Genomic DNA, 25,961 nt, shown 5'->3' with positions numbered 1-25,961 from the left:
GCACATTGGATATGCAGTGAACTCAGCTCCTGGGGAGAAGATATGCAGGGGAGGGCTCAGCTTTGCATACTGAAGCTTTACTATCTTGCAGCCAGGAAGGGAGGCTTCAAGCTGGGCTGTACAGACAGCGATCCTGGAATAAAGCAGACTATTAAAATCACATGCAGTGGGTTTCATTCGGGACAAATGTCCAGGTATAATGGTTTTCTTGAAAAGATCTTTTGTAAACACAAAAAAAAAGGAGAAAAAGGAGAGGAGTTACAGCAGGACCTGAGCGCTCTGTTGGGAAACATTCTCCTCAATAATATGACTGCAGTGATGACTTAGTAACTACACTGACTGTTCAGGCAAGAGTTGGTGGCACAAAGTGAAGCCACAAGGCAATGTGAATGGATTTAATACTTGCACGATTCCAGCAAGGAATGACAACCATTCAGATTTATGGACATGTTTTTAGATAAATCAGGGTATTTACAAAAATCCTTTCCCCTGTTGCTTTTGCATTAAGACAGGATGACTTACAGTTAGCTCTAAGCAGTGGGACAGTGCTCTCTCTCAACAACAAAACTATCTCAAATGGTGTACACTGGCTGTGATTAAAGAGGAGTGGACAGGGAACATGGCACATGAAGAGGGATCGCATCTCCCCTGAGGAATAGCTGCCAGTGTTTTTCAGTTGAGGTTACGTGGGAGCACAGTGCTGAGAACCAGCACCACCGCTGACTGCCAGTACTCTCTGTAAAGACAGTGTTCCAGCTATCTTAATTAAATATCCAGTGGTTAAAGAGTGCATGTTTTAAACCTTTGGCAATCCCCCTTTTCCGAGGCAGGAAAAAAAAAATCCCCAGGGCTTGGGGTCAAATAGGTATATTGTCTAGTAAATGTATTGAAATCTGCGCTAACCTTGTTTCAGCAGTGAGGACAGCCTGGTTCGCCTCCTTGTTTTCTTATTTATTCTCTGTCCTTCACTCTTTCATTCCTTTATTCCTTATACAAAGCTACATTAGCCTACAGCCATAAGAAAACCTAACAAAAAATTACATTCACATTTTTTTCCCCCAAAACAAATGCTGCCTTTAACTGCTTTTCCAAACCAGAATATCTAATAGTCTTAATGGAAATACAGTGGTGTGCTCCTACCAGCTCTGCTCTATTGAGTGATGTAACAGGTCCAAATGCCATTCTGACTACTTTTGAGTTGGGACAGCAATAAAAGATAAAACAGAAAATTGGTGACAGGCTGCAGTGGACAAGGATATGTCTATGATGTTGTTTTGGAAGAACGAATGTTGTTTGGAAGGATTAGATGTTGCAATCCCTACAGCAAGTCAACAACAATGCACCATAAAAGGAATAGTCAGGGAGCTGGCATCCAATTACTAATGCAAAATAATGCAGTTTATACTTTGATTCCAGTTCTAATTACCCTGCTATGATTACCATTAGCTCTGGTAACATCACTCCTTGGCAGCTTTCTAGATGAAGTCACAATACACTTTCTCCCTTGAAGAGCTTCTAACAACCGCTGATGTGCACAAATCGTGAGGGGAATACCCAGAAGAAGGCAGGACAGCAGGGCCAGGCTGCCAGGGCTTTCTGGGGCCAGACCAAAGCCAGCGGGACAGAGTACAGAGAGGTCCGGCCACGGCCCCTGCCTGGGGGCTGAAATGATCCTTACAGCCCGCTCCCTGCCTCAACCAGCCACTTATGGGCTGAGCTCAGTTGCTAAGAGACTGGGTTTGCCCCAGAAGGAGGAACAGTTTGAGCATGGTGTTGAAAATTAGCTGCCCCTGACGGTCATTTGTAACACAGATGCTGACAAGGAGGAGCGATCAGTGCGGGACACGTGGGCACTGCCTACGTGGGCTAGCTGTGTACCCCCTGGTTAAGTGACTATTTTTCCCTCATCCCTCTTTTGAAACTACCTGCTCCGTTATTACTTGCTCACCAGAAACGCCTTTTAATTCTCCCCGTGTGTCTCCTATTAGCAGCCCCAGCAGCTGCCGGTGCCAGCTATCTCGCAGTGCCACAGGGGCTAACCAGCTGGTGTACAGTGGCAAGATTCCCAGGGCTTGTTATTTTCTAAGCTCGGGGCAATCAAAGCTCAGCAGCCAATTAACGGCACCAAATGAAAACGAGCGTAGCCCAAGCACCAAAGATAAGATGCATTGACGGGGTGGGTTTTCATCAAGTTTTCTCTCTGAGATGACAAGCGGCATCGTGGGATAGAAAAACGTGCTAGCAACAACAGCAGAGAAAAGTTTGCAATTATTTGACCTGTGTTCTATTTGGTTAGAAATAAAACATTTTGCTATCGCAGGACACCATCTGTTCTGCCTCTGGGGTAAACCTGGCTCTTCAATTACACTGCAAGTTTGGTGAGTTGATGCGGTCTTAGAAAAAAGTCGTTTGCCTACAGCACTGCACGCTGAAGGCAGATGTAAGGAGAGGAAGAGGAAATGCAGGAACGTAACTGTTGTTAATGGGAAACGTGTGAAATCGGATTAGGAACACCGGGGCAAAATCCTGCCTCCAGTCCAGCGTGTGAGAGTTTTACCCTCGATGGCAGATAGCAGAAGTTCTCAGAAGTTAACGACAGTTTGTAACAGGATCATCCTCAGAATAGCGAGTGTGTTCCCATCAGTTTTGTGCTGAAATATGAAAACAACAGCTTCACCCAGCCACTTGTTAACAATACCTGCCAAGTACGAAATCATCAAGAAAACCTTGGCCACGAGCCTTTTTCACAAGGAGCATGTAATTAAAAGAGTTAGACAAAGTTTTACAAACAGCATAAAGCATTTGTGCTTCACACAGAAGAAGAAAATGCCATATTCTACACAGAGAGATACTGAAATTTCAGGCCTGATACTTTAGTCCAGTGTTTGATTTAAAGGGAACAATAATCATATCCCACTTATCTCACTGATAAAGAACACGGGGCTGCCAGAGTCAGCCTGGACAGAAGCCAAGGCAAACCCAAGCAGAGCTGAGGATTTGTGTTGAGATGACTGAGTCGCAAACGATGGTTGTTTATCCAAATCAATTTGTTCATTTCTAGAAAAACTGGATTAATTTGTTTCTAATCAAAACAAAGAACTATTCATTACAGTGCGGATGATGAAGCACTACTAAATAGGCATAGCCAGGATTTCTAATCGATCTTTTAAAAAAGAAAAGGTCAAGTTAATCACCTGCCCCTCCAAATAATGAAATTTAGGCTCATTTCCCTGCAATGCACACTTCCATCACTTTATCCATGCTAGTTTCAAACATCACACCGATGGCCCTTCTACTCCAAACTCTTTCTCCTGCACTATAGCCCCCAATGACTCTCAATTCTACTTTCAGTTGTTCCAGCTCTTGTCCTCCTATCTGTACTCCCAAACACTAGCAGCTATTTAACCAGTTCCCTTTGCTAACCATTGCGTAAGGAGAAGTTGATTTAGTGAGGACAACCGTGTCTCCTGAGGCCTTGTCATCTCTGCTGCTGCTACCTAGGCTAGGCCACTCGTGCTCAGCATTCTGCCTCTTCTCTTCTCCCTCTTGAAAAGCAGGATTATGATAGTCACAAGAGGCATGTAAATCCACTAGTCGGAGACCTCTGGAGGAATAATGTTATCAAAATGCAAGGCATAATTTATTTTACACTTGTCCTGGCAATCTTTGGGTCTAAATCCCTGATAATGTTTAATCGGCCCCGTTGTGAACTCCAGCTTCATCGATCCCACTCTGATAGCGAGGTCTCTGAAGCCCATCCTGAGTAAACACACTGACAGCATTTCATCGGCACTCGGTGGTGAGGCCAACAGCAACGCTCACTTGTGAAAAACTTGCAGATGCTCCAACAAAACACTTGGAAGACCAAGACTCAGTAGATCTGCAGCCCAGAATGACATTGGCCTGCCCCTGCCCCTCATCAGGTGCCAAATGCTTGGTGCCAAAACTATTCAGCAAATTTTTAACTCTTTAAACAAGCATGAACAAACAACCCCTTTGTTTACTCAGAGTTCTCCTGACTGGGTAATTCTGAAACAAGATTTCCCATGGCGTGACCTCGCTCTCATTTTCTGACTGATAAGAACACGAGCACTTTAGAGAGGTCAGGAGAGGAAAAGAAACAGCAGCTTGAGGAGCCGGTACCATGCCGGTAAAGCCAAAACTCCCCAGCTTTCCTCTCCCCCGGTCAGTAACTCTCTCTTCTCCAGTGCCCGCTGCTCGACTGAAGGAAAGCACCCGTGCTCCTCAGGTATATAGAGCACGTTGTAAGTCCAAGGGACAAGAGCACGCTCTGAGTCAGAGGGAGACGAAGCTGCCATGTGCCCTGCTGCTTGTCACCACACAGGCAGAAGCAGGTCACGTCGCAGGCACGAGGGAGGCAGCCAGCAGCACGTCCCTCTCCTGCGCGGGGAACCGCTCGCCTTCCAGCCACTACCTGCCCTACACCCTGTTCCCTACACTCTGTTCCATCCCTTCTCGCATCTGAAGTTGCAGGGGCTGTTAGTTTTTATTTTTAAGCTACCAGATTGAGTCTTAATTATTTAGGCATCTTCCAGATTTAGAAAGCTGTTTTGGCTGTGAAAGTAACAGCCGGTGCAATCATATCTCATCAATAAACCATGGGAAAAAAACGGGTACGTCTGTTAGGAAGCAACTTTATTTAAAGCACATTTCAAAGTCAAGTTCAGATTTATAGATGTGAAAAGACCTAACGTTGGTCACGTTTCAACAAGTGCATGATATTTTAGCTCGCTAATGAGAAAGTGAGAAAAAAGGGGGTTTGTACTTTATTCCGTTAACTTTGCTGCCAGCAAGATAGGAGGGATCACAGGATCTCCCCTCAAAGCAGAAGGAATGCTTCTGTAGCATCCAAAATACAGACTTGGGCAAGGGGTCTCTAGAAGGGTGTACTCATTTGAGAGTTATGTTAGCTTTCATGTTTTTTTCCAAAAGTGTTAAAACTTGTGACTGCTCACACCTTACTGAAAACTGCCACAGTCTCAAATCACACACAAAATAATCATACGGGGGGGCTGTTCCTTCAAAGAGCAAGGGAAATGGGAAACTTTTGGCTTTTAAAACCAAAATACATTCCTATTAACATCTTACTGTGGTCAAGAAGTAAGGTAACACTGTGGTGTGGCCCTGATGACCAATATGGAGAAAGATATTTGGAGAAAGATTTTTTTTTTTCTTGTCCCAATATTAAAGAAAGGTTTTTATTTGTTTGGTTTTTGTTTGTTTTTCTGATCGCACAGGGCAAACAAGCTGTTATGACGTTGCCTGTTTACAACAGAGCATCACCCTTACGAACTCTTGGTACTCTGAACTCAAACCAGGTCAGATTGCAACACTCTGCTTAGACCAAGCGGCCACAGACATAGGAACAGTGAATTATTACAGGATGAAAGGGACATTGTAGGATATCGGGCTGGCAAGGTTAGCCTCGGTGGCTTCACCTGCACGGCCTCTTTGTAAACCCAGAGAAAAAGTTCAGCACCTCCTTGCTCCTGCAGCTTTCTGAAACTGCTAACCGTGCAGTTTGTTGCTGCCCATTGAGCATGGACACTTGGTCTTGACTACAGCTCGGGCAAATTTCTGCTCTGTTCCTCTCCTTCGTGAAGCAGGGCTGCTCTTTATTTCACAGCATGGCCAACGTTGGCAGGGACCTCTGGAGACCATCCAGTCCAACCCCTGCTGAGCAGGATCCCCTAGAGCACGTTACATAGGATGGCATCCAGGCGGGCTTGGGATATCTCCAGAGAAGGAGACTCCACAGCCTCTCTGGGCAGCCTGTCCCAGTGCTCTGTCACCTCACAGCAAAGAAGCACTCCCTCACATTCAGACAGAAAACTTAGGCAACATTTTCATGTATTTAGCAAACAGACGGAACAAACTCTTTAAAAGCTCGTCTTCTGGCACGAGGTGTGAGGGCCAGCCTGAGAGGGGCAGACGTGGGGGGCGAGGGTAAGATGGGGCCTGCGGGCTCCATTTTGTCCCCGCAGCCCCCGGGGCCGCCCTCCCCGCCGCCGCACGCGGATCGGTTCGGGTCCGTTCGGGTCCGTTCGGATGGGTTCGGGTCGCTTCGGGTCACTTCGGGTCGGTTCGGGTCCGTTCGGGTCACTTCGGGTCCGTTCGGGTCCGTTCGGGTCCGTTCGTCTCGGCCCGGTCCGGCGCCAACCGCCGGGGGCGTGGCCGGGAGGTTCCCAAACCTCTCCCGAACCTTCCACCGCCGCCGGATTGGCCCCCGCCGCCCATGACGTCATAGCGCGCCCCCCTCCCGCCCCGCCCGCCCCCTCGCATCCCTCTCCCCACCCGCACCACCGTGACGTCACAGTCAGCCCACGGGCGGCCCGGGGGCGGGGCCTCCCCGCGCAAGCCCCGCCCCCGGCCCCGCCCCCCGGCCCCGCAGCGCGCCCAGTGCCGGCCGGTGCCGCCCGCGCCCCAGGTACGGCCCGGGGGGGGGGTGGGGGGTACGGGGTTTGGGGGGGGTTTGGGGTGCGGGACGGGGATGGGGCGCGGGGGGGACAGCCGGGGGGGTCCCCCCATAGACAGCTTGGGGAGCATGATGCAATCCCGCATCGCCATGGCTACCGCATCTCCCAACTTGGGGCTGCGCCTTGCCCGGGCACGGGAAGCCCTCGGGGGGGGGGGGGGGGGGACATGAAAAAAAGGGAAAAATTAAAAAAAAAAAATTAAATTTAAAAAAAGACGCGCACGGGAAGGGCGGGGAGTTCCCCTTCTCCCCGTAACCCCGCCACGCGTCTTCCCAGTGGCCGGCCCGTGGGAAGGACACGGACGGACACACGGACAGACACACGGACGGCCACACGGACACGGACGGCCACACGGACACGGACGGCCACACGGACACGGACGGCCACACGGCCTCCGAGCTCCCCATGTGGCTTGAGCGTGGCGGCTCCGAGCATCCCGTGCCGTGGGGAACGGGGGAAAATGGCGAGTGGGGTGCTGGTGCTGGTGGGTAGGAGGCTAAGAAATGGTGGGGAAGGGAAGGAGCCCCCCGAAGCAGCGGGTGCAGCTGCATGGAGGATGCTTCCGGACAGGAAGCCTCGGCGAACGGCGCTGTGCGGATGGCAGCACGCCCTGCGGCTGGAGACGGAGCGGGGTGAGCGCCCGGGGCTCCTCCTGCCAGGGCTCAGTGGCAAAGTTTGGGGTTAGGTCGCTCCCAGGGTAAGGGGGACGTGGTGGTGGTGGTGGTGGTGGTGGTGGTGGTGGTGTTCGCCGGGGCTCGTGCTCAGCACGCTGCTGGCTGCTGGCTGGGGATGGCCCCAGTGTGGTTTTGTCTGTTGGGGTGTTCGTGTTTGCGTGCACAGAGTGAGGATTTCCCTTCAAAACCTCCGGTACCTGTAGCTGGCGGGGATCAGCTCGGTGGGAGTCCCCTTCCAGCTCCCCAGGAGCCGACGGAGGTGCAAAAGAGACCGCCGAGGTCAGCAATGGGCTCGTCCTCAGTGACACCCACCAACGGGGCTCGTGGCCCCAAAACGGTGCCAGAATTGTGGGTTCTGGGCTGGGTGTCTTACAAACAGCACCAGTGATGCCTGCTGGAAGCGTATGTTCTTTGTAAAAAGCAATTGCACTTTGTGTAGTTTGGGGTATTTTACGTAGCAGCTGTAGATGAAGTATCTCGATGTGTGTGTGTTTGTAGCGTAAACGCAGCATCCGTAGGGTTTTTTAGCTGGTGTGCTCTCTGACCGCCCTTTGGGTATGCTCAGTGCAGTATTTTTAGTAAGTTGTTGTTGCCTTCACGTCTCTCAGCAAGAATTCCTCCTGCTGCATTCCTCGCCCTTAGTGCAGTGGGAGCTGAAATAAAATATTTTGAATTCTCTTCTCTTATCTCTTCTTTTCCTGCTGACCTTCCTTTTGTGTTGCTTACAAGAGGAATTAGCTTAGAGAAGGTGCCCTCAGCAGGACAACAAAACGTGTAAATGTGTCAGGTGGAAATAACAGGCTGCTGGGCGCTAACTTAAGTTGCTCATTTTGCAGCTCGCTGGGAGCAGAGCTTGGGAAATGTGTTTGAAAAATCTTGATTTTTTGGCTGCAGAACCGAATGTTTTAGGTTTCCAGACTGCTTGTGGTGTTCCCGTTCGCGTGGTGACAGGTGGAAAGCCCGGTGCTGAGGGTGAATCAGAGCTGCCTGGGTAGGAGTGTGATCTTTGTAAGTTTTGTTCAGTTGATAACTGGTTAAATGCTTTCACGCAACAAGCAGACCTCGTTCCTTTACCTTCCTCATTTCTGGGCCACAGGCATTGCAACACGAAACACTTGTGTTGCTGCAGAGCTCAAAAACCCACCCGTGTAGAGGCAGTGCTCGAGTAGAGGAGCTCTCGCCAGGTTAAAGCACTCGCTGCCTTTGCCTTCCCTTGCCTGGTGGTCTCCGTGGAGCCCCCCGATTAGTGCCATCCGTGCATCACCTAAGGGAAATATTTTGTGAGAGAAGACCTGAAAAGCCTTTAGGAGCAGTCAGGGTCCTGGTGGGTTCCTTACTGCCCGCGGTGAGGGTTTGTCGCAGAGGCCGGGGCGCTGCCTCGCTGCTGAGGAGCCAAGGCCACCCAGCTCCAAGCCCCTGCCGTGGCAGGGACACCTCCCACCAGGCCTGGTTGCCCAAAGCCCCATCCAGCCTGGCCTTGAACACCTCCAGGGAAGTACTTCTGCATCTCGTTTCTTGCTTATTTTGAGGCCGTGCACGAGCTGACCCTGTGCCTATTCTGAGGTACCCAAGTTCCTCTTGAGGTTTGCCAGCTCTTTGCGGAGGTCATGAAGGCGCGTATTTATTCCGGTGCTTTTTGCCATAACCTCTCCCCCGAGCAGCCAAACAACTTGCTTGTTTTGTCCTCTTAATCTTCGTCCTCTTTCATTGCAGTATCTGAAATCAGTCTCACAGCGAGATCCTTAAAGCTGTTTAAACATGCGAGTGCTTTGAGGCTGCAGGCCTAAACTTCGCAGCAACATCCTCCTGTCTTTAAAGTGCGAGATTATATCCTTCCGGGATGCAACACATGCTTTTAAGCCGTTCGACTTAAGAAATTGGTGCTTACTGCATGCCTTTCAGGCTCCAAAACGCTGCACAAAACTGACAACAAGCCTTGTAATCTGTAGCTGTCTTGTCATCTGCAGTGTACTCTCTGATTTGTGCTGTGATTCCCAAACGCGCTGTTCCTGCGGTCCACAGGGCTTCTGCATGCTAGCGTCAGAAACGCTTTTCCCCTTAAAGATCACACGCGTTCGTCCACGTGCAGGCAAATGAAGAGAATAATTAAGGAATTACGTCGAAGCTAGTCTGTTTGGAAACTGGCTTCCAGCTCAGCTGCTTTGCCGAGTGCTGCTCAGGTGCCACGCTCAGATCGCTGCCGCCGTCATTTTTGCTACCAAGATGCCTCTCGGAGTTGCAGTGGACTGCGTGTGCAGTGACTCTGCTTAAATCAGTTTTACCTCCTAAAGTTTACTGCCTTGGTTTCTCTATTTGTGTGTTGGTGTTTAGGGCACATTATCTGACGGGGTAAATAAGAGCACAAGAACAAACTTGTCCAAAGTATGCGCTTTGTGAACGCTTCCCCAGCGCGGTCTGTGCGCTGAAGAGTTATTTAATTTCCTCGATCAAATGGTTGACTCACGCCAAGCACAAAGCGTCGAGCGTGTGGAAAGCACAATGGCAGTCTAATAAATTCCCTCACCAGGTGTACAGTTTTTACGGATACAGGCTGCTGGATATAGTTGTCACTTCTCCAGGAACAAATGAATCACCCTGCTTCTGCTGAACTAACTAAGGTAAACCGGGATCGGGTCTCAGCATCATCCCATTGCATCTGATGTTTTGCCTGCCCTTATTAAAGCTTTATTGGCTATATAGGTTGTGCTTCGGTAATGATAGCTTCATTAACGAGCAGTAGCATATCGAGGAGGTAGAAATACAAAAACCTTTGACGAACTTGTATTTATACTACAGCTGTCTGGATTTAATTGACCTCTGTGTTAAGGCTCCGTGCTGAACACTTGTCTGCCAAGCGGGATGTTTTTTGGGCGATGACTAAACACGCTAAGTTGTAGTAATATTTTCGGGAAACAAGACTTGCTTATGAAAAGCAATAGCAGACATGGAATAAACTTCTCTTTCCTGCAGTTTTAAATTCTGCCGTGCTCTGTGATTCCTACACAATCGCATCCTTGAGGATCCGCGGTCAGTCGTTTAAACAAAGTGACTATTCCTCTTCTGCTGTCGCTTCAAAGTGCTCCTCTCTCTCTTTCTCCTTCTCGTGACCTTGAGAAAACTGTTATTCTTCTTGCCAGCTGTATTTGCTGTGACTGGAGGATAAGGGCTTTCTTCCCATGCACAGGCTGAGGGCTCTGCTGTAAAGCGAAGGAGATGGGCTTGAGTTCAAATAACACGCAAGTTTTTGAGGAATGTATGTGCTGAGATGTTTCTGTTGGTGTCACAATTCCTAGGGATGCTACCCACGATAGGTCAAAACAGGTACGAAATTGCAGAATATTTCCTTAAGGCTTATTAGACCAAGTACACATTACAGCATCCTGTAAGTTTAACTTAGTAATTCATAAACACGCGTGTTTGCATTGCTGCCTGTTTTGCTCATAGGTTTTGTGTGTTTTTTTTTTTTTTTTTTTTTTTTTTTTTTTTGTTGTTGTTGTTAATACTGTTACAAACCTGCTGGGGAGCATGGAAGATGAGGGCAGTCTGTGCCCCTCTGCTGAAGGGGTCCCTGGCTCGGGCTGGTGACGGGGAGATGCTGACATCCCTTGGGTGCCCTACAGGCACCGGTGCGGGTTTGGCAGACTTGGAGCAGACCATGGCCTGGTGGAAGAGCCCCTCCACCAACTCTGAGGCTATTCCAGCAAGAATAGCCTGCCACCAGATTGCGAAATAAACTTAAACGATGGAATTCCTACTTAGGTAGGGAGAAATTAGGCTTTGAAGCTCTTAGAAATGGGCAAAAATATCTGCTTGTAGGTTTGTGGCTACTTTGTCAACTGTCAGTAGACTTATCCGAGCATAGGGGTGTGGGTCATGTGTTAGTCCTGTGTCCTCAGCTTTGTTTCAGTCAAGATCTGGGAAACTGTAAATCTTTGTACCTTGATCTTTGTAGGCTTCCCCTTAGGCATGCTATTTCCATGCACGCAATTTAATCAGAAAGCTTCTCTTAGCCTTTTCCTGAAGGATTATTTCTTGTTCCCAGCTGGCTTTTAGAAGTGCTGATCATCTCCATCTCCTTGCCAAACAGTAGTCCTCTGACTTAAATAACAATAATTAAACCATTAACCAGTTCGCAGGGTGACATTCTGCGATGCTTAACCCTGCCCTTTAGAAAAAGAAACTTGAGAAACCTTCCTGCCTGCTGAAGTTTAACTCGCGTGGCAGTTTTTGTGTGGCTCTTGCACTTAGCTAAATGCACGTACGTTCAGTTTATTCATTACGTGGTAGTTGTAGGACAACTGTGGGTAGAGGGACATGAAGCTGGATTTGGTTTGGAGGCCACAACGTGAGTTATGCTTGCGTTTTTGTGCACATGCTTACAATGCTGTGCCAGTTGCAGGGTAGTCGATGTTTACGGTGAAATTCTGGGCAAGTATTCCCATCACCTTCTTAAAAGGTACCATAAGGGGTATAGGAAACATAACCATAGGGGAGCACTAGCGATATATGGAGTGGCAGACCCAATACCCGGTGATGGAGGGAAAAGACACCAGGCAAGTCAGTAAGGACTTACTCCTACTCCTACTGCCTTTGGAAGCCTTGCCTGTTGTCTTTCCAAACAGGGAGAGAAAAAAGGGGAAAAAAAAAATACATTTGTCCCAGAAGGGTCACCGCATTTTGGTCTAGATTATTGCCCTGGTAATGCAATAGCTGCTTATATGTAAAAATGTGGCAGAGAAATAAGCCATTTTTAGAGCCGATGGTGGTGTCGTACCCCTTGTTGTGAGACTTTACACGGCTCTAGCTCTGTCTTCTGGTTTTGCAACCTTTATCAGGTTCCCGAGTAGTCCCGAAACCTCCAGGGGTCTTTGAGGCAGTACTCAGTGCTTCGCTTCTACCTGGCAGGTTCCCGAAACCTTTAACTTCGTTACCCTTTCTTCTGCCCTTTCAAAGCCATCATCAGCTGCCTTTGAAGCAAGCAAAGGCAAGCTGTGAGCCTGACAATGCCTTGCAGAACAAAAATAACACGCTTTGATACTTTTTTATCTTTTATATTGATTTCTTGCTCTATCACTGCTGCTAAGTGGTTGCATTAAGATACAGGAAGGGATCACTAATGTCATTTCCAAAGGTTTTTCTATCATTTTTTTGAAGTCGACCACCTAATTGACTTGTTTCTTCTGCCTTCAGTGCAGAGCTCATTTAGATAATGTATTCAGGTATAAGCCCTAGTTGAGTAACTGCAAAACTATCAAGAATTTTCAGTTGTGCACGCTAAATGCTTCTTGGTTTTACAAAACACACATCAGGCTCAAATGATGCACAAACCTAGGCGTCAGTTGCATGTAGCACGGGTCAGGTCTCTACGTGTTTGTGTGAACTGGCTTTGCCTGTTAAAATAGATATTTAAGAAGCTGTTAAGATAAAGATTTGAGTCCTCAGGGACACACTTGGTGAGAACATGGGGATTTCACCAGGCTTTAGCCACCATTTAGAGTGTGAAAAATGATCATTTTGGAGTGATGAATGTGCATGCTTTAGTGCTGTGCTTCCTCTGAAGGAGACAGCTGTACCTGAACCTACAGTGCTGGGGACTGTAAGTGAAATGCCGGGCATGTGCATGCAGCAGATAATCAGTAAAGTTAAGGGGGTTTCTACCCCACTTCCCCTTTCATTTTTCCTTGCTGTGCCTTTTCTCTCTTCTCTATTTTTCTCTTTATCTGTTTTTCCAGCATTGCCTTGTAAAAGCTGATTCAGCAGGTGCTCGGGGAGGTTGCTCTGCAAAACAAACAAGCAGGGCTGGGGTCTGTGCTGAGCTGTTGGAGGAGTCCTGGGCTGGGATCGGCGGGTGAAAGACGTGGTTCCTCTCTGCCAAGAGCCCAACCAAATCCCCACCTTAAGCTATTCTCATTGTGAACATGTGAACAGGATGTTAAACAATTTATTTTTTCTTTCTCTGTTCCTCCACCACGTAACAGTTGCTGTGTGAGGCTGTGAACTCGAGCATTTCGCTTCTCTCGTCTGGAATAGCAGGCCTACCTAAATGAAGAGTCCCTTTTCTGTCTTTTATTGTAGAGATGGCACACCTGTTTGTAGGACTTGTGTTTCGTGGTGATAAAAACATTGTGGAACAACAGCCTCCAGCCACCAGCATCGTCTTTTAATGTTTAAAAATTTGGTTCATGGAAGAGGTTATTTTGGACAAAAGCATGTTTTGCTTTTAATGTACATGAAAAATAGAGTCATGGTGGTGGCGAGAGATTGGTGGGGAACTTTCACAGAGCTGCCAACATTATTAATAAGAAATTTTATTGTCTGAAACATTCAGTATCCTATACAGTCTGGACGAAACATACACAAAATAGGTGCACCACAGAATGCAAAGGTTTGGTGTTGCTTCCTGAGCAACTTTTAATATATTACTATTCATGTCATAGGTGTGCACAAAGTTCTGCTATGGAGGCTAAGGAGCTTATCTTTCTCCTAGAGTTTGAAGAGTTGCTTTACAAGAGTGGCTAATGAAGCACAACTTAATTCTTTCCCATCTTCCACTCTTGGCAAAATATTAGTGCTTATAAAATGTAGCGTAGGTTAGGTTTTCACTTTGCTGTTAGCAGAAAGGAGAAAGCTTCATTTTCCCTTATAAATCACTTCCTAATTATCTAGCAATGTGTTTTTCTATATAATGAATTTAATTATAAGCTCTGGGCATGGAGTTAAACTGTTTGGAATTATCAGAAATGAAAGTCACTGAAATTCAGTCTTGGGCTGCTGTACTCAAGGCTTGTCTCAAATCGCTACTAAGGACTTAGATTATTCTTTCTTACAGTATAATGCGATTTAACACTGAGAGTTAGGATACTGATGAGTATCCCCTCTGTCTTCTAAGGTCTTTAGCTGCAGACTGACTGTTGTTGTGTAGTAGTTTTCAGTCATACTTACCCAAAGCCCTGTGTTTAGCTTTTTTATAATTTTCTGTGTATTTCTTTTCACTATCTCTGTTTCTGTCAGAATATTTTTGCAGATAAAATGAAGCATTTAAGTAGCCTCGTCATAGATCACAGAATGGTTTGGGTTGGAAGGGACCTTTAATGTCATATGGTTCCAACCCCCCTGCCATGGGCAGGGACACCTCCCACCAGACCAGGTTGCCCAAAGCCCCATCCAGCCTGGCCTTGAACACCTCCAGGGATGGGGCATCCACTGCTTCTCTGGGCAACCTGTGCCAGTGCCTCACCACCCTCTGAGTGAAGAATTTCCTCCTAACATCTAACCTAAATCTCCCCTCTTTTAGTTTAAAGCCATCATTCCTTGTCCTAGCACTACACCCCCTGACAAAGAGTCCCTCCCCAGCTTTCCTGTAGCCCTCTTTAGGTACTGGCAGGCCGCTGTAAGGCCTCCCCAGAGCCTTCTCTTCTCCAGGCTGAACAACCCCAACTCCCTCAGCCTTTCCTTCACAGGAGGGGTGCTCCAGCCCCTTGATCATCTTCATGGCCCTACTCTGGACTTATTCTAATACATCCATATCCTTCTTGTGCTGGGGGCCCCAGATCTAAACGCACTACTTCTGGTGTGGTCTCAGGGGAGCAGAGCAGAGGGGGACAATCACCTCCCTCAGCCTGCTGGCCACGCTTCTTTTGTTACAGCCCGGGATATGGTTGGCTTTTTGGGCTGCAAGTGCACATTGCTGGTTCATGTCTAGCTTCTTGTCAACTAACACCCGCTAAAGAAGTCTATCTTTAGTCCCCAGCTGTGCATTCTCTTGATGGTTCACTTTGTCCTCCTTCACCTTAAGCCCTGCACTCTCACAGCTGGCTTGGATTGAGTCCCTCCCTGAGCCTGCATTTTTCAAGACAGAAAGATAGTGATGCATCTTAAATTCTACTTCATTTTGTATTTCGAACATCTTATCTCTTTTTTGTTGCTGCTCTTTCAGTGCAATAATCTGTCAGTTCATGCTATAATAATTATATTTAAGGACTCTCTACAAGCTAGCTCTGCATGACATTAGCATATTTGGTATGACCTTTTGTTATTTAAGTTTTGGTTTTTTTTTTGCCTGCGGTTCTTGCACTTTCCCCCAGAACCTTTCTCACATGTAAAATGCAGTGTGTACAATGCATTTCATTTTGGCCTTATTTGAACAGTGTTCTATAATTTGGCTTTAAAAATAGGGACATCCTTCTCTTTATAGGAAAGAAAATCACTGTGCTGGAATTCCCTGCTGGATTCTGCAGGTGCCTGAATTTTTTGTATTGTGGACTTGTAGCGAATGGCTTGGCAGCTGTTGGTGTTGCGGACAGCGTTTTTCCTTTGAGTAATCTTTTTAAAGTTCTTAGAAAGAATCAGTGGTAAGATCACAGCAAGCTTTACCATGACTGTCTTTCCCCTTGGTTGGCCTTTCTCACCCAAAAGCAAACAAGAAGATGTGAGGGATTGCATCCTGGAGCAGGGTCTTCTGATGAAACAGTACTTATGAAAAGTGCTGCCAGCATCAAAGGAAATCTACAGGTAGAATTGCTTTCTTCCCTAGTTAATCCAGGATTCAGTCATTCTTCCAGCAGCCCTTGTTAGGCTGTTGACTTGGTGCCCCGTATCAAATGCTGGTTCTTGGCAGCAGAGCACAAAGTCAGTGTAGGGTCACGCACCAGGTACATCCTAAAGCTCTTCAGGCCCCCCCTGGCTCTCAGCTTCTGTAACAGAAATGCTGCCAGCTGGCTGCCCGCTGGGCTTATTAGCAAATCTGTAAGTGAAGTGCTGCCAGGTGCCCGTGTTGTACAGGAAGGGAAAGGAGGGAGTGATGAGAATGAGGCGTCTGTAAGAAATCTCCTGCCCCCTCTTCCTCTGCTCCTTTACTAGGACATGTCATCTTCGCTTCTGACACTGCTCGTCATTGCTGGGCAGGAAAAAATTCCATCTTGTCTTCCACCGATGAGTTTTAACTCCTTTGTCCTGTGGAAAAGAGAGTAAGATCTGAATGCTTCAAAGGCAGTTGCTTTTCTGAGTGATGAGCACCATATTTTTGAAGGCAGGGGGGTTTAACAGGACTTAAGTCTGTGTTTCATGAGTCAATCATTTCATCAAGGAAATTTGAAAATTCTTCAATGCAGAGACTGCGCCAGGAAAGCATTTGCAGAATTTGTTAGCTGCAGGGTTTTGTTCTGAGTGGCACGCTGCCATGGCCTAACGGTGGTACCCTAAATATTTTTCCTTCTTCTCTTCTCCATGTTACTTTTCCCACCATTCTGAGAACTTCTTTGGCACCTTCTTCTATTTAAAGCCAGCAGTCATTCGCGCTTGCCTGACTCTTTGATAGCACAACTGTGTGTAGCGAATGGTGCCACTGGGCAGGATACTTAGCATCGTAAAATGAAGGCACCAACTATCGGTGCAGCTGCAACCGTGATGATTAACTCGTGTCTTCCAGGGGTACAGCAGGAGAATGCAAAAGTTTCAAGAGTGACTTCTCATAGCGTGACTGGCTGTGTGAAGAAACGGCAGCAAGATAAGCTGTGGGCTGGGTTTACAGTGTCAATATGCATCTTTTCTTCCTTTGGGTAAAAGTATAGAAACTCTTTTTGAGGACTGTAGCTAATGCAGTGTATTGCATGTATTTTTCTGCATCTTACATTCCACTGGGGAATTTCCCATCTCTCCTGGCAATCCATGCTCAGTGGAAATCAGAGAAGCACTCAAACAAATAACGTGCAGTAACTTGCCTAACGTTGACTTGGTTGTGTAGGTGTTTTTTCAGTGGGATTTGGTTTCCCAAGCACAAGTGGTCTTCCAAAAGGTATTGTTTACCCATCTGAACATGAGTTGTAGCTACACAGCTTAGCAGGGCATCCTGGTTTTGGTTTTGTGTGCTCTGTTATGCCAGTACTCATCAGTATGGCATGGTGTAGTGTTATTTTTGTGACCATCACCCTCACTTTCACGATCTTCCCCAAATTTCTCAGCTTTTAATTGGATTACTGCATCTAGTCACCGTGTGGACTCCAGATAACCTCTTTATAGCTAGCCCTGTTTACTGGATAACTGTGCATGGTGCTCTCTTGCTTAGCACGGTGTTTCAGATCTTTATGGGGCAGATTGCAAGCTTTTGTACATCAAGCTAATAAATGCAAAGAAAATAATTAAGAGTTTGAGGCGTCCTCTACTTTCTGTTTCGCTCTTGAGATGTCCACCAGGCTCAGAAGGAGTCAGTGACACTGCTGTGGGGTGCTGGAGGAAATGAAGGTTTGCCTGGCTCCACTTGCAACTCTTTTTATTGCTATTTTAATGCTTTTTTATGTTTATATATGCAATTACATGATGGGGATATTTAAAAAAAAAGGCTGAAGCTCACTCTGCTGAAGCCGTGCAGTACCCTTGAACTCTGCTGCTGGTGCTGGGTGCTCATCGTGGTCATGCAAGACTGGGCTTCTCTGTCCTTTGGACTTTGTTGGCTCTGCTACTAGAAAATAACTTCCCTGTGTGTCGTTGATAGAGCTCAGTGCCAGTGCATGAGTGTGGTGGGGCTGTGATGTTTTCGTCAAGAAGGCTCATTACAAACTGCTTCAGGGACCAGGCCTTTATCTTCTCCTGTGGGTGTAAAATGTTGGCTTGAGTGATAAGCACAGTCTGAAGTTAGAGAAGTTACTTTATTAACAGAGGAATTTTGCAGTCCTTGCTGCAGGTGGAGACCCAAAATGAAAGCTGTGGTCCTTATGGCCCTTTGGGCTTAGCCCGTGGCTCCTCCTTTCTGTCAGCTCGCTCTTTAGCTTCCCAGGCTGCTTGTTGCTGCCTTGCGACAAATAAACTACAGCTAGCAATATTTTTGCAATTGCAATACCAGCAAAGCTTTTGAAAAAGAGAGAATTTCCCATTAAACAGTAGCTGTTTACCAAGTACTTTCATACTGCTGGGTGAGGAGGGGTTTGGAGCAAAGCTCTATAGGCAATGCTGTGTGTCAGCTTCACTTCCAAAACAGTCAGCCTGCAACTCATCCGCTCTGTGTGTGTGTGTGTGTATATTTCCACCCAATGCAGTTTGCTACAGTTTTATCCTCTCTTCTGCCTGATTTCTCTCCCATTTAAAAAAAAAAAAAAATCAGTTCTGAACAGCCCAGAGGGAGTTGCTGGTGACCTTGCACATTTTGTAGTTATGGGCTATTCCAAACAGAGCAGTTGAATAAACCTGCGTGCTTTGCCGTTTTGTTTTTTTTTTTTTTCCTCCTCCTTTGATTTCTGTAAATACTTTTGCAATGTGCACTTTACGACTCCAACACCACAACGTTATAAGCTGGCAGCTGTGATGAGCAGTTCTGTGGTTACTGGATAATAGGCGCAGCGGCCGGGCAAAGGATACCGTGTCGAACGCTCGACTCCTGGAAAATGTATGCTGCTGCAAAAAGCATTTTATCGTACCGCTGATGGGTACTAGCTTTTCTGCTGCTAATGGGGACTTTGCAGTACAGGGAGACTATTATTTCTAGCTGGATGCATCCTTCTGGGATTGAGAGGTGATGGTGTACCCCTTTTCCACCTATTCTCAGCACTTGCGTGCATTTATTTGAGTGTTTCCAGTTTGTTTTTCCCACTTGGCCGTCGTCCTCAGTGCTCTCCCTTAGGCTAAAGTTGTCCCGCAGCACAGCACAAACTGTTGACCACGAAGGGATGAAATGCATGTGAATGTCCTAATCTTAGGACGTTCAGATCCTAATTTGAGCTTGTTTAGATCTGCTGAAAATGTGAATTGTGTTGCAAGGATCCATGATTTGTCTTTATCGTCTATGTGATGATTAGATTCCAGTTTAATGAGGTATGAGTATCGAGGACAATTAATTCCATTTTGCAGAATTCTGAATTCTTTCTTGTATTTGTTTCTGTTCTGTAAAATGCTTCAATTACCACAGTTGTGCTTCAGTATGAAGGCAGTCACAGCTGAAGGATTTGTCAAGGAGTGGGAGGGATGACAGGAAAAGGTAGTGGCATGAAATCACACCCTAATTAACTGGGCAAAGCTTTCCCTTACTCCCTTTGTTTTCAAAGTTTTTGAAATACCATTGAGGTTAAACTGCTTGAGACTGGCTTCTCCCCTTTGTCCTGCCTTTTTTTTTTTTTTCCCCACACTTCCCTGAGTTTTGTACACATAATTTATTTCTGAGCTTCTTTACGCTTGTGCTGATGGTGAGCATGAAAGCTCAGCACTGTTGAGTCCTGGTGAGTCAGCAGCAGCCGGGATGATTTGCCACTGCTGCAAGGTGGGCTGAAAATCTGCATTGCTTTGCTAGGGATACAGTTGCAAAATGAAGTTTAAAATTAGTTTATTTCTTTTCACGCACACAAAAAATGTATAAACTGCAAAATCCACAGCACTCGTACTTCATATGGTTTCAGATAAAATAAATGTACTTGCACTTTCAGATCAGTATGGACCGTGGCTTCTTCTAAAATTCCTTTCACTGCTGACATCAAGCATGCTCGAGTCCTGTTCATAAAAGGCAGAAAAAGGAATCTGGGGCTGGTGGCAAGCTGGAAGACAAAATATGTGTGAAAGTGAAAGATCTGGGAATGTGAAGGAGAATCTGGATGGCTTTGGTAAAGGAGACAGTAATAGCTGGCAAGTCTGCTTCCTGGTGCTGCCTTCCCAGTGTCAAGCAGATGAGCATTTGCAAACAGCGGTGTGATGGTTGTGTTTTTGGATGAGGGGCTGGTTGGACTTTCGGAGGAGGGAAAAGAGGAGTCACCTCCGCAGCGGTAAGGATTGGGAAACACCAGTTTAACTAGAAAATATCATTCACCATTTTCAAAATCAAGTACCTAAAATTAGGCTTCTAAGTCCTAATTTAAGAACTGAGAAAGTGGCTGATTTCCAAGAATGCCGAGCAACCAGGCCTGACTACGCGTTGCGCTCAGAAGTCAGGACAATTATTTAGTTGCCTATTTGGGGTTTTTTTTGGAACTCGACTTCAGGCACTTACATTTGATAAATGGGATCTGTTATTTTGGGGAATTCTGGAGCAGCAGGATGAAAGCTGAAGCCTCTTGCTTAAAGGGAGCAGGCCCCTAACGTGTTGAGCATTCAGCCCAAAATGTTTTGTTGCTGCTGCTTGGTTTGTTTAAAAAAGGGTGGTGTGAGGCAGGGGGTGAAAACCTTCAGGCTTCCGTGACTGGTCTTTGGACCTGGAAACTGAAGTTACTCCAAGGAAAAAGTCAACATGAAGATGAACCAAGAATTCTTAGATCAGTTTTTGGCATAAACCCACCAGAATATGTTTTCTGTTGAAAGCGTAGGAGAGAATTTCCTTTGAAGGGAAGAAGCTGGTAAAATACTGCAGTATTCAGTAGCTCTTCAGTCGGGGAGTCGTGATGTGCGTAAAAGAGCAGGTTCTCAGTATTTTTAAGCTGTACAAAAAACATTGATAAACAAATAAAATTCAACAAGAAAAACACAGCTGAGCGTAGCCTTTGGCCTGTATTTTCAGCTGCCAAGGGTCACTCATGTTCAGACTGAGCAGCTCAATATCATTCAAATTTTCCACCTGCACTGTATTGAGGATATGCATGGACATGCTAGAAGGAGACTGAGCATGCGAAACATTCTGTAGATGTCCAAAACCCCCACTTAGATAAGTGCAGAGGATTTTTAAAAAAATTGTATTTTTATGAGAGGCCTCAATCTGGTTGGAGCAAGATGAAACTTTGGCCTTTGTTGTGTTTGTGTTGGAGAATTGCAAGTCCAGTAATTAAAAGGACATGGGAATAGTTTTATGAAAATCAGAGTTGCCTAGAGATGCCTAATAGCTTTAAAAATATGGAGAAGGTCAAAGATGTGATCTCTCAATGTGTTTGTTGCTTCTTTGGAACAGTACTTGGTACTACTTGATGGCAAAGGCCAAGTTAGAGTCATCTCTGTTCTGCATTTCATGTTCATATCGACAGTCCTCCTAGGAACAGCTTTGTAGTCCACCTCCTTTTCCAATTAAAAAATGTAGGATTATTTTTCTCATGAACTGTGTCATCTGAGTAACTTGAATGTGTCCATGCTCCACGCCACCTAGTCAGCGTGAATTTTCCCTCATCGATACGATGAAGCATCAAAGCTCAGGAGGTCAGGGACAAAGCAAACTGCTGGGAAAAAAAATATATATATATATAAATTTTTAGTATCTTCTGTCCAAACCTTTCTTCCCCCCAGGAGCTCCGCTTTGACATGCTCAACCCAGGCCTGTTGGTGCTGAAAGCAGCTTGCCTCAGCTGTGGCAGGTGATGCCATGCAGCTAGCTGCAGCAGCCAAGACCACAGCCTCTTGTCAGCCAGCTTTAAACTTCATCTCGTTTTGAGAAATCAGTGGTTGTCTGGGTTTTTGATAGCTTTATGAAGTGTTCTTGTAATATATCATCTGTAACGGGTACTTTACAGCCTAACAATACCACATCTCCGCCTACAGCATGCAAGTCATAGAAGAAGTTGTATATATACCAAGGAAACTGAGACTTGGTACTTTAAAATATCAACCTGAAGTAATGACACGTCTCTTCCTAGTGTGAACAAATTAGCAGTGTACATGTTTTTTATCTGGGTGTGGAAAGGTGTTTATTATTTTGACTGGGAGGGACTTTTTTCCTTCATCTTAGAACCACGCAGCTGCTTTCTTCAGGCTGACAAGGCCATCACCCTTCCTCCTCTGCCAGCTTGTTCGTTAGCAGCTCCCTTTTTGGATTTCTGCTGGATTTTTGTGGCAAAACACAAAGTGACGTCTCACAGCCTTCACTTGTTCTAGCTGGTGGCTTCCATCCGATGCTTTTAACCTCAGTTCAGGTTCCAAGTGATGAGGAGAAATAGCCTGAAATTGCACCAGGGGAGGTTTAGGTTGGATATGAGGAGAAATTTCTTTACTGAAAGGGTGGTGTGGCATTGGAACAGGCTGCCCAGGGAAGTGGCTGACTCACCATCCCTGGAGGTCTTCAAGAAACGTGTAGAGGTAGAGGTTAGTGACATGGTTTAGTGGTGGACTTGTCAGTACTAGATTAAAGGTTGGACTTGATGATCTTAGAGGTCTTTTCCAACCTGAATGATTCTGTGATTCTGTTTTCACAGTCCCCTGAACTATGACTTTTGGTAGGTTGGGTGGTCACCTGTGAATAGGTAGATGTCTGAGCCACGAATTCTGACCAGTCCTTTGGTAATTTTACTTTTGACATTCAGTATATTTTAATACTTCTGAAGATTTTGATAGTAACTTCAACTTTCCTGTAGTACTATCCTGCAGGTTGGACTAAAGAAAAATATTCACACATTTGGCTCGACTTCAGCACAGGATTGGTGAGCAGAGATGTTGAGGGTGTGTGTGTTCTAAACCTGAACAGAAATGGATCTGGGCACATCACAGACTTCTTTTTCCTAGTAACCTTAATGGATTTTTTCATGAATTTTGAACTGCTCGCTTACAGTCATAAAAATGATAGGGCAAGAGAAAATAGGAGCTGGTTTCATGCTGCTGAACATAACTGATAAAGTCAGGTAATTAGGATGAAACCTTTCTTATCTTCATTTAGGATGACCTCGATGGGGCTTATTTAGGTGCACTACCACGGTCTTGGTGTGTACCGGGAGAGCATTAAAAGCGCAATGCATTCAGAGTGTAATGGAGTGTCTGGGAGCAGAGAGGATGGTTCATTTCCTGGCCACTGTAGGTTAGGAAAAATAATGTGTTTTAAAAAGCAATGTAGCATAATTGGTTGGTTTTTTTTTTTTCCTTTTTCTAACTTTAGGTACCAAATTGTGTGCCTTGCTGTGGGATGATTTCTGGATAAAGGAGCATTGCTAGTTATCTGTTCGTGTATGTGACAAGCTGCAGGATTTGTTTATTTTCAGTGTTAGGAAATGTGCTGGTTAGTGTTTCAAATAGCAACTGGTTCAATTTTTCTGGAAGTTGATGTTCCTCTGAATTGGGAAACTATTCCAGTTAAAAAAAAGAGCCCTTGTAGTTGCTGCAGTTGAAGCAGTGTTTAATGTTGTGCAGTTATTGGCAGGAGACTTGATGCATTTTCGCATGACCCCCTCTGGAACAAAAGCAGATTGTTTCACTCTGTTTGTGCATTATACAAATGAGGTCCTTTTGAAATAAATTCGTTTTCTGCAAATTCTGGAAATTGACACCAGGAGTAGTTCTTCCTTCGCTGTTCCTTTTACAATCCGCTGTATGCTAACAGCGCAACAAAAAGCTTCTTGGGGTAGCAGCTCTCCGAGGCGAGACCCCTGCCGAAAGCCTCCTGTTGGGGAATGAATGTTCCTTCCAGTTTTATGAAAAAGGATGGCCGTGGAGTTTCACTTCTTGCCTTCTGTGCTATAGCAAGGTGTGCTTTGTTTCTGCTTTCTTAGTTGTTTCATTTTCATACCAGAATTTTTATAGGGTCCAGCAAACAAGAATAAATAGCACGCCAGTAATGAACCGAGCTGAGTTTGTATAACAAATTATTGTTTTTCAATCAAACTCTAGCATCTGAAGTCTTTGTCTTCAAAGCTGAAGTTAGAAGCAGGTTATGTTTTATTGGATGAATATGTAACTAAATTGTTACTGGATCAAAGGAACAAGTGACAAATTGAGTAAGTGAGGATTTCAAACAATAAAATAATTTATCAGCTGAGGAGTACTTTTCCTGCGGATATTTAATAGCTAACAGATTTAAAAAAAAAAAAAGAGAGAGAGAAAGAGAAAGAAACATGCTCTGGATAATTTTCTTTCTTTTCCTTGGAATTTAGATACTTATTTCTAAAAGTCTTCCTGATATTCGTGTTTGTGCTAGCATAGAATAGCCTTCTTAAACGCGACTATTCCTAGGATACCAGCATGCCAGGGGCATTCATAATTCATGTCATAATTGGTGCTGTAAGGCAATCCAAAAAATGTACATTCTTGTGAAGTGTGTAGTTATTTGGACCGGACTTCTTCAGGATTCTTAGTTGGAAAATACAGCTGCTGTGAATCAGGATTACAAGAGTCTTTTAAGGCTTCTGATTATTTTAATCGAGCTTTTTTTTTTTCTTCTTTTTCTTTTTTTTTTCTGGTGACAGAATTTCAGGGAAGTTTCTGTGTGCTTGTGTAGTCCAAACCAGTAAAAAATACTTTGTGCACACAGATTAGAAAATCCTCTTCTGTGTGTGTCCCTGAGACTGCAGGGGGAAAGATGGGCTTGGGTTGCAGCCAGAAATCCTCTAGGAGCATGGGGGCCTTGAGGTTGCAATGGGGTAGGAGGGACATGAGGCTTATATAGAACAACAAGTGATGTAAATGCATCTTTTACCACCCCTCCCCCCCCCCCCCCCAAAAAAAAAAGATGAATTTCTTTGTTGCTGGCAGCAAGGCATAAACTTGCATAATCATTTCAGTTTTCACTGTGGGTATGCTGACAGCTTATGTGTTGCTTACGTTATTTCCATGTAACTAAAAATTGCTGTTAATATGAGTACTTAAGGGAAGAGAAACACCAAGAAGTGAAAATTATCCTAGTGAAAATGGGCAAAATTCTTTTAGTGAAAGCTCAGTGTATCTGTAATAATTAGAAGAAATTGGAAGGAATTCTGGATAGAAAAGAGGAAATTGGAAGGAGTTTTTTAATTTTTTTTTTAAATCAAAAATAAATTTTCTTCCCACTCTCACAAGAACAATTTCGGAACAATTTCGTGTATTTCTTTCCTGCTTTAACCGTATGAAGGCACAGCAGACCTGCACACTGCAGTGTACCAGGTTCTCCCGATAAATATTGGCCATGTAAGGAGATGACAGATGACTCAATCACTTTTCTGTACTGATATTTGATGAGTTTTATTTCACAATGTTTTGCCAGTAAGGAAGTTGGGGAACTGGAGATGTTCATGCTGTGAATTGCAATATTTTCCTCCCTCGCCTCTGCAACCCTCTATGTCATTCATTCCAGAGTTGTTCATCTGTTAGTTTTATGGGCTGTTAATCATAGCTGTAATCAGTCACCTATTCATAAAAGTGATAGTAGAGCCAGTTTTTACATTTTTCTTTTCCTTCTTTCTCCTCAGCTGGTGTTGCCAGCTATTTGGGATTCTTTGTTAAAATAGCTTCATAGTATTTATTTGGGAATTTCAGTGTTGCTGCTTTTTTAAGATCCAAGCCTCATCCTCCTCTTTGCAGAGGGATCTTGCAAGATGTCATCCTGTATTTGCACTCTTAAATACAGAACTAGAGGGAACTTTGGGTTAATCTGAACGTAATGTTTTAAACCATTTTTTATTCTATATCCATAATTAAATAATTCAGCAGAAAATGCGGCTTTTTACACCAGTGGTTCTCTGACACTAGAGTAAGCTTTCCATACTTGATATATGCTAGTAATGTCCAGTACCTGTCTGCAATTTTTGTATGTTATTATTTTCTCTGTTGACCATAGCAGTTGGTACTCAGACAATTAAAGTGTTTCCGTGAGCTGAAGAACTAACTTTCTCTGCATCTTTTCATTTCAACAGATTATAGAATGGAACGTCTGGATAAAACAATCAATAGCTACCTAGACGTTTGGCTTGGACCCAGAGGTAAGCTTTTTCAAAAAATAAAACAGTAGGACTGATATGAAAGCGTAGGCACCAGAGCATAAGAAAGGACATTTCTAGCATCCTGACTTTGAAAGGTGACCACTTTTCTTAGTATCGGCAGAACATCAAAATGTGTGATCCTATAATAAATGGAAAATGTCTTCTCAGTGCTTGCAATTTTCTGACCTGAAGAGCTGCTAGTTGTTCAGCAATGCCGTTCTTTTTATTACCAGTTAAGTGCC

General features: G+C 45.2%; 1 protein-coding gene across 5 annotated transcripts in view; it reads left to right on the top strand.

Moving 5' to 3' along the window:
* The window catches only part of ELOVL5 (ELOVL fatty acid elongase 5), a 50,681-nt gene that overhangs the window by 8,418 nt on the left and 16,302 nt on the right, over nt 1–25,961 (top strand). Inside the window, exons 1-2 of one of the 5 annotated variants that reach the window (XM_040553952.1) lie at nt 6,355–6,448; nt 25,654–25,719. In XM_040553952.1, the coding sequence (XP_040409886.1) occupies nt 25,662–25,719 (58 nt within the window). In that variant the 5' untranslated portion in view covers nt 6,355–6,448; nt 25,654–25,661. Of the gene's footprint in view, nt 1–6,354; nt 6,449–6,855; nt 7,130–19,896; nt 19,912–25,650; nt 25,720–25,961 lie in introns of those variants that run through there. The other 4 variants (XM_040553953.1, XM_040553949.1, XM_040553951.1 and 1 more) reach the window with 4 other exon arrangements.

Source organism: Cygnus olor, chromosome 3, assembly GCF_009769625.2.
Source record: "Cygnus olor isolate bCygOlo1 chromosome 3, bCygOlo1.pri.v2, whole genome shotgun sequence".
Taxonomy (NCBI): Eukaryota; Metazoa; Chordata; class Aves; order Anseriformes; family Anatidae; genus Cygnus; species Cygnus olor.
The sequence above is the reverse complement of the archived record's forward strand: the minus strand, read 5'-3'. Positions and strand labels throughout refer to the sequence as shown.